The sequence below is a fragment of the Necator americanus genome, chromosome V (assembly GCF_031761385.1).
Source record: "Necator americanus strain Aroian chromosome V, whole genome shotgun sequence".
Taxonomy (NCBI): domain Eukaryota; kingdom Metazoa; phylum Nematoda; class Chromadorea; order Rhabditida; family Ancylostomatidae; genus Necator; species Necator americanus.
Window position 1 is genome coordinate 1,301,769 of NC_087375.1, and position 9,323 is coordinate 1,311,091.

Below are 9,323 nucleotides of genomic sequence, written 5' to 3' on the forward strand. Positions count from 1 at the left end.
AAGGTTTAAAAAGAATCCAACAATTCTTTTATGAGTTCAAAAAAGGTAGAACTTGGAGTATTAAAATGTTTTATTAGGAAATTATTCAATTTTGGCACAGGTACAATCTTTATATTTTATCAGATCTTTATATATTTTTGCGCTGTTATTTTTTTATGCCGCTGTAAAGTTTTTGAATTATTGAGGCTATTTAGGAAGAAAGTGAATATATTCTCAATTTATAGAATATTTTGGGTAAATTGTAAGCAGTAAAACTCATAGAGGGCACTGAGTACATTCGCTAGAATCGCTAGCAACTTACTGATGGGGAATGTTTTTAGGACAGATACTAATGCCTTACAAAGCCTACTAGATGTTTACATAAAGATGCACTTACAGGTAGGAGCCAATGACGAAGAAAAAAATCTTGGTGAGATATATTAAGGTCCCATCAAAGTAGTTATTTGTTTTTTTTTCTGCTTTATTTCTATCCTTTTATTCATTCAAATGTAAAAGTACATCCAATTTGATCAATCCCTTAGGGGATGCGCCTACGCGTTCATCTTCACTTCAGAATCGTTTGAGATTTTTTCGAGCGTGTCTTTAGCTTATGCAATCATTTTTGAGGCTAACTGATGTATCAACTCAATTTTTTTTATCCTCAGAGAGAAATTAGGCACAAATCTAAGGACTCCGGAACTACGAAAGACGTGGTTAGCACTAGGGCGGTTTCGAACCATCGACCGTGCGGTCACAGCGGACCTCCACCACCGGCTGCGTTACACTTTGTCTTCTAAAAATCGTTTATCCATCTATCCTAACAGACTAATTTTCTTACCAATTTAATTATTATTATTAACTTATTACTATTAATTAGTTTTAATTTTAATTTTAATTTTTTTAACCCGGATAATTTATGAAGTCTAGAAAAATGAAGAGATGAGGAGGAAAGGAGCGCAATATGTGTGTATATGAATTTCGAGAGAAAATAGAGTTCTACACACATCGGCGGATTATCACTGTCATAATAATACAATCATTCTAGTTCCTGTTTTTTTTTATTACTGCTTGAGAACATCAGAAGAGGTAGACGTAGTAGATAATGTGTTTTGTTTAGCGGTCACCTCAACGGAATTGTCTGTAATTTTTCAAATGAAACTAAGCGTGAACGCTAGACATAGTATGCTAGAAAAACAACTGTTAAAAACAGCAATAACTAAACAAAGAATTTAAACATAGAAAATTCTACAGAGGAGAAATCACGATGCGGAACGCTGATACTACCTGGTGCATGATTTGAAATCATTATCGAATATGATTCGAAACACGTTTCATTAACTTCGGAATGTTGTTGTCTTAAGCTTGAATGACGATTTCAAAAACATTTCCAAATGAGGAACAATGCAAAGGTATCTATTCTGCATGAGAAAATTTGAAAACGCTTGAATTTCCAAGAAAAAAAAACACACAAGCCGCTTTTTTTCAATACACGTACAGAGTCGGCATCGGCGCAAAAAATTCTACAACAGCACGACTGCGCCACGTCTACGCCTACGTACGCACATCGCTGCGCAAGACGCACAGACCATCATTTTTCTGCCTCGAGCCGCTCGGAGCGCACGGTGCCTACTGTCAATATTTTGTTGTTCGTCAAAGAAGTGTAGTTTTCAAGCCGAAAATTTTTTTTTTAATTTTTTTGGAAAGATGTTATTCATTTTTACACGAGAAAATTCCAAAACACCAAAGAATGCAAGTAGCAATAAGGAAGAAAACTAATTATAGCTGTAAAGTTACGTCGGTAATCAACGTTTAGATTTAGAAAGAAAAAAAAGAAAAAAAGCTTAAAGACACAACCCCACGAATCTGGGATGGTGGGGGTTTCAGGTGGGTTATGCCTATACGGGGTCGTAGATTACGGGGAGGAGGGTGGTTCCGTCTATTTCTTCCTTATCGCCGTAAAAAAAAGACCCGAAGGATGGAAGGCGCATGCACAAGACTGGCGCGCTCCAATCGAGCTCGTTGTGGGAAGTAGCGTCCCGGAACGCTCGAAGCCGCATCTTTCGGGCAGTTTTTTTTACGGCAATTAGGAAGAAATGGACGGAATCACCCTCCTCTCCATAATCTGTGACCCCGTATAAGCATAACTCACCTGAAATCCGTACCACTCCAGATTCGTGGGGTGGTGTGAACGGGTTGATTACCGTCTTTATACCCAACGCTTAATATAGAACTCTTATGAATAACTACCATAATCAGGACAATCGTACGGCGCAATCACACACAAAACAACAATCAAAATGCTGATTGCTTATTAAGTAGCAAGTGGCATATGAGCCAGCACCGTCAGCTATTCGCTTTTTGCAGCTACGAAACACATTACTACGATGATAAGACAGTGACGTAAACAACAGTATGAAAGTTGTATGAAAGTTCTTAACGTTCCCAATAGGTACAAGAATAAATGGTGCTCCGACGGTGGACCTATTTGTAGAGAGTCTTAAAGGCATCATCCCACGAATCTGGAGTGGTACGGATTTCCGGTGGAGTATTCGTAGACGGGGTTGTAGATCATGGGGAGGAGGGCGATTCCGTTCATTTCTTCCTAATTGCCGTAGAAAACGGCCCGGAAGATACGGCTTCGGGCGTTCTGGCGCACTATTTTCTACAACGAGTTCGATTGGAGCGCGCCAGCCCTGTGCGGAACCACACCCCTCTCCATAATCTACTATCCCATATACGAATACTCCATCTGAAATCCGTACCACCACAGATTCGTAGTATGCTGCCTTTGAAGCCGGAATACCACGAATTTGGCGTGGTGTGGATTTTCCAGGAAAAGCTTCTATACAGGTTCTTCACAGATTCTGAAAAACCAGGCGGTTCCGCTCATCTCTCCGTAGTTGCTGTAAAAAGAAAGGGAACCACGGCTTTTTCCACGGCTTGCATTGCAACGAGCCATCCCTTCAGGGATTGATAAGGTCTCCGCAACAGTTTATTTAAGTTAAACTAATGAATAGACTCCTGAGGGGAACGGAACGTGTACATAGAGGCCCGTTCTAACGCACGTCGTAGGAATTAAAGCGTTTCCCATCCAGTTTCTTACGACGATCACGTAGAGATGAGCGGATCCACGTGGTTTTTCGCAATCTACAACCCTTTACAGAAACTTTCCATGGGAAATCCATACCCCCTCAGATTCATGGTATGCTGTCTTTAAAGAATTAAAGGATAAGGACTGTAGCGTATCAAATCCACTTGGGCTAGAATATAAATGAGTGGTGATAATCTTTTTTTCCTTGTAATTTTTTTCATGGGTTTTCTGCTTTGCTATTCGTTTGTTTATGGTGATTATTATGGAGAACTTTGCATCTGGGCTTAGCTGCTGTAGAGATCCTTGAATTGTTGAACTGCTCCGAAATGTACCTCATAAATACTTGTACTATAACATAAAAAAACTCTTAGATATGGGGCCCATGTCCTTAGGTCCTTAAGATCTTAGGTTCTTAGGTCTTGGCACGTTCAATAGCTATTGATTGATTTGTTTGAGCTGTACCCAGAACTGGTGCAGATCTTTCTTTATTAACTAACAGCTAACCTTTCCGGATCGTCAGCTTCGTCAGGGCCTGAAAAACTGAAAACCATTAGTGATTTACCCTCCCATGCGCCTCATCACCGTACAGAAAACATTCAAACGATAATTAAACTCAAACAACAACACATCGGCTAATGCTTACCTCATTTCCTGAATCAGGTAACGTAACACTACAACCACGTTCCGCAATCATAAGTCACAAAGGATTTTATAGGGACCTAACGGCAAGCCCCGTAGATCAAAACCCACACAGAGATTGACATGGAGCTATGTAGTTCGTTTATGATAGTAATGTATACTCATCGTTTCTGTTCAGTTTGTTGGATTTTTGGCAGTTATCCAAAATCCCTCAAATAATATTTTTAATACATAATTTTTAGTTTAACTGTAGATTGGCCTGCTTTTTTAAAACAGGAGTAGAGTGGCTGATTTCCTGATAAGAGACCTTCAAGCAGTCTCAAATAAATTGTAAATCCCCCTGATACACTTGAAATAGCATGTAATGTTGTGGCAAGTGTCCTTCATCCTATGATCTCGGACTCGAAGGACAGCGTGGTGAAGGTGTTCGGACGAGTTGACGTGTTTGTGGAATAAATTCTTAGTGGAGTAAAATAAAGACATCTGTTAAGCGTGCCATGATCTGTTTTTTTTTTCGTATTAATCCTCAGACCGTTATTAACATGAGATAAAATATTTAAAAAGACATTATTACTACTTTACATATGAACAAACTATATAAATAATAATATAAACATGGTGATAGTCTTTTTCCAGTGTTGTCTGCCACGCTATTCTTCCGATTTTGGTGATTATGGAAAATTTTGCGTCTCAGGGTAGTTCCCGTAGAGATCCTGCAACTGAGTTGTCTCTCTGTGTCTAAATTTACCTTTAATTTTCAATTTAATTTAATTACACTTAAATACAATTTGCATTTAATTTTTAATTTAATTTGATTTTTCTTATTTTTAATTTAATAAATTTCCCTCATTCATAGCTGTACCGTAACAGCTGTGAAACAGTTTTTTAGATAGATATTTTTTATCGTATTTTTTTTCATCGACTGTATACGAGGCTGCTATTAGTTACTTTTATTTGCTATCGTTTTGGCTAATCGCCTTATTCAGAGCCTGAGCCTGAAATAGGCGATAAAATACACAATCTAAGCGATCAAAACTCTCCGCAACTAAGCAGGGAAACTCTAAGCTCGAAAATATTTTTCAATCGCTAACGTGGATGATTTAGAGGAAAAAGAGCTTTTAGATGGCTTAGAAAAAAAAGAAAATGTAGGAAAAGAATACGAGGTTAATCGATAACTAATTATTATGTATTTGTTATGATTATTATTAATTATTATGCTTATTATGTATTGGCATACATAGAAAATATGCTATGCAGCCTATTTTTTAAGTCTTATAAAGTTAAAGTTTCTTAGGATTTTAAAGTAGGTGCACGGATATGAACCTCAAGGATCCAGTTAAAATGAACTGAAGTGTACATGATTTTTTGTTGGCATTGCATCTCTTTTTTTTAAATTAATCCCTAAAATGAAGCATTTTTAGCAGCAGCAAAAAGGCTTGATGAGAAATTGGTGGTAGTAATTTTTTACATTTTTCAAGTAGTTAGGTATTCGTTTACACTATTATTATTTACACTTACATTATTCAAGTAGTCATTGACAGAATTTTAATGTGATAAATGCATTTGATACTGCTAAGACTAATAATTTTTTGTTGATCGCGAAAAAAGAAACATTATTTATGTGTACAGTATTACTACGTTATTGTGATCTACAAAGAAAAATTGCGATCATAGGAGGATGTTTTGCTTTCACGTTGTTTTCCTGTCTGCCCTGATTTGTTTAGCATTAGATTCTCGCCTCAACACTGTAATGAGATAATGATAGATGTGCGTCACTAAATTTGCGAAAAAAATAATCTTTTATTCTTATTTTTATAAGAAAATGTGAGTTTCTCATTGGAATCGGGGGATCATTTTTTGCCGAGTGTTTTCAGTCGCATAAAATAAGTCAACTACAGAGCTTTACAATTGTTTTTAAGGATTATCGATGATTTTTTAAAATAATTTCTCTCAATTTATTTATTGGGATTAATTTTCTTCTAAGAAAAAGCCAATATTAATATTTTAATCACGGTCGCGATTCCTCACAACGATTTCTACAGTTTTCTTTTTCCTCCTTCTTTAAGGTTGCCATTTGCAGAAACTGTCGGCTTTACACTTGGAAATGTTGTCAAATGCTGAAAAGAAAATTTTGAAGGTACGGTACTTATCACAGAGTTTCTGAGGTTTTCTCATAACAAATTAACAAAAATTCCAGGAAAATATATGCTTGAAGGAGCGGAACAGAACTTTCTTATCAAATTTAATTCTTTTGTGCTAAGATGTTTTCTCTACGTTTCTTCAAAAGACACGTAATTTCAAATACGTCAATTTTTTCACACAAAATTTTCAGCACTGTTCTCCTTTTTGGTAAAGGATTCGTTTTCAAGGCATCACCCCACGAATCTGAGGTGGTACGGATTTCAGGTGGAGTATTCGTATACGGGATCGTAGATTATGAAAAGGGGGTGATTCCGTTCATTTTCTGCTATTTGCCGTAAAAAACGGCCCGGCAGATACGGCTTCCACCAATCCGGCGCGCTATTTTCTACAACGAGTTCGATTGGAGCGCGCCAGCCTTGTGCACGCGCCACATCTTCCGGGCCGTTTTTTACGGCAAATAGCAGGAAATGGACGGAATCACCCCTCTCCATAGTCTCCCATCCCGTACACGAATACTTCACCTGAAATCCGTGTCACTTCAGATTCGTAGGGTGATGCCTTTAAAGAGAGAGAAAAAAAAATTGCTTACCTCTCTACCAACGTGTTTTGACTCTCATTTTCACGTGCTGTATGTGGAGGTGTTTCGACTTTCTGTTGCATTTCAGTTGTGCATGAATCTCCCTTAAATGGAAAAAATGATATCTGCTACTACGCAGACGTCACTCTACTTCAGCACTCGTTTTCTACTTGGAAAGTTATTTGAACCAAACACGACACAACATATGTAGGTGTTTTCAAAGAAATAAACTCCTTTTTCGTGTATAGAATGAAAACATTTATCAAATGACAATTCCAGGAATTTATAAAATATACGTGAATTTGATCTTTCTGTTCATTCATCTCTATGGTTCGTCTCGGGGTTTAGGGTTATTGATAAATGAAGGAAAAATGAAGGAAAAATTCAGAGTTTAGTAGTTAGCCTAAAATTAAAGTCAAAAAAAAGATCAAAGAAAAGAAAATCAAATCTAAAAGTTCTCTGGAACTCGTATTCTAATCTAGGTACTAAATTTAGATTTTTTCCGCTTTCCCTTTGTGCTCAATTCAGAAGATCATTAAAAAAGAGTTTTTTTTCAAAGAATTGAATGTATTTTTTTAAAGATAGACTATCTCCTTCTTTCTTAACATACAAAACAAACCTATTCAATACTAGATAAGGCAGAATAATAATATCGAAGAACAATACGTTAGAAGTTTCATTTAAAACGAGATCCCAAAGACTATAATATTCCCAGTTCCAAAATTCCCAATATACAAAGAACAGAAATTCGCAAATGACCATACATAAAACCTAAAAAGAGCCGAGATTTATGTGAGAAAAACCTCTACTGTTTTTATAGAACTTTTCTAGTGTATAACTAGAATTATTACAATGAAAAGAGGAAAAATTATATATTTTACCTGAAGCGACATTTTAATCTCACGATTGTTTCTGAATGAGATATTCCCTCGTTGATACAACACTGTAAACAAAATCAAATATGCAATAAGATTTATAAACCCGATAACATAATTAGATACGGAGTTGAGTCTGAAATGTTTTGAATGCTTACGTTGCACTCACTGTTCAAATGGAGCATATAACAAAATCAACAGAACAACAACAAGCGATAACAAAAATATAACAAAATTGATAAAGTTGAGGTCTCCGTGGGGAAATTCGGTTTAATATGATAGAATTCGAAGTCTCAATTGCGAGTACTGGCGTGGTCCCGCTCAATTCCCGCTAATCGTCCTGAAAAACGGCGTGAGAAAAGGGGTTTTTCCCTACGAGATACGTCAGAACGCGCCATCCCTGCGCTCGCGCCGCATCCATGAGCGAGCGACTGAGGATCAATGAGGTCTCTACAGCAGCCTGTATTCGAGTAACACCAATGAATAGGCTGCTGAGGGGACTGAAGAGTTTACAAGGATGGCGCGTTCTAACGTGCCTCGTAGGAAAAAACGCCGTTTCCCACGCCGCTTCTTCAGACTATTAGAAGGGATTTAGCCAGGCCGCGCTCATACTCGTAATCTAGACGTCGAACTTTATATTTGCCCGCAAACAGCCAACTTCTTCCATTTGTTTCGTGATACACAGCCTTTAAGGAATAGTTTATGGCTTCAGCGGTAAGAAGAAAATGGGCTAGTGGGAAGAGATTTTATTCAACTTTTGAATAAAACGTGCTATCATAACTATAAATATTAGTACAATTAGTGACGTTAGTAGTAAGTAGTAAAGTTATTAGTAACTTACAGAATAAATACGGCACCGTTACGTTTCACCATTACAGCCCAATTCATCAGCGTACTCAGCCAATATATACCCAAGAGATTCGTGTTCAGCACTATTAGAAAAATGAGATAATATGCTAGCATTGCAAAAAGTATCATCTAAAAATAACTGAATTACATCTAAACAAATTACCAAAAAAAAACTTGGTAGAAAAAATCACGATAAAAATCATGATAAAAATCTCAAAAATTAAAAAAAAATAAATTTTCAAGTATTCCTTCATTCATCTTATTCTTCCCATTTTCCTTATATTCCAAAGATTTCTTAGAAGATGAGATAAATATTCGGCAAAAAAAAGGCTGCACTGGAACCGTCTTCCCAGCTTGATAATATCTTTTCTTAAGGAAGAAAAAAACTGGAGAACGAGATTACACTGCTACTATATTTGTTACTTAAACGCTTGAGATCAAATATTTCAATAATTGGATTTTTGTTTTAAATAATAAATAAATCAATTTAAATTTAAATAGTTAAGAACAGTGCTAAGAGGCAAGGAAATTTTCATCCTGGAAATTTACAGAAGGATCTATACTTTATGACTAAGTGGTGTCCCTGAAAAGTTGTTATAAGAATTTTATTATTTTTTAAAATTTATTTTCACTTCAATTCTATTCGAAGTGACATTCTCTTGGAAAATTGTTTTTTTATTTATTTTTATTTCTATTTTTTTGAAGAGATGTTCTTTTGGGATGTCGAGACAATAAGTTGACGATAAGTCGTCGTTTAACATTGTTCCTGGAGGCGTCCAGAAAGACAGGAAGGGCACTTGAGGCAGAAGAAAATCTTTCTTTTTAACAATTCAGCCAAAAATCTCTCATTTTTGTTAGACCAATATTTAAGTAACTACTTTAATGAAAGTTACACAATAAATTACCTTTAAAACAGATTTTTTAAACCATTTTCTGGCTTCAAACGGGAACGCTGTGTACGCAAGACGTTGTAGTGTTATTGTAATATTTATAATAATTACCGTGAAATACGCTGCATAAGCAATCGATCCAAGACTCTAAAACTCATTTTGTTTAGCTATATCTTTCGTAGAAAACCACGTAATAAATACTTACAATCCATAAAGCTCGATATTTTTCCAAATCCATATAGAAGAATACTGTAATGCTAGCTATAAGTTCGACAGAGATT

General features: G+C 36.2%; 1 protein-coding gene across 1 annotated transcript in view; it reads right to left on the reverse strand.

The window, feature by feature from the left end:
• RB195_012632 (uncharacterized protein) overlaps window positions 1-8,281 on the reverse strand; it is a gene marked incomplete at both ends in the record, with an annotated part of 31,918 nt that extends 23,637 nt beyond the window's left edge. The window contains one exon of the mRNA XM_064202091.1: window positions 8,145-8,281. Within this exon, the coding sequence (XP_064057972.1) occupies window positions 8,145-8,281 (137 nt within the window). The remainder of the gene's footprint in view (window positions 1-8,144) is intronic.
• Window positions 8,282-9,323: the final 1,042 nt, after the last annotated feature.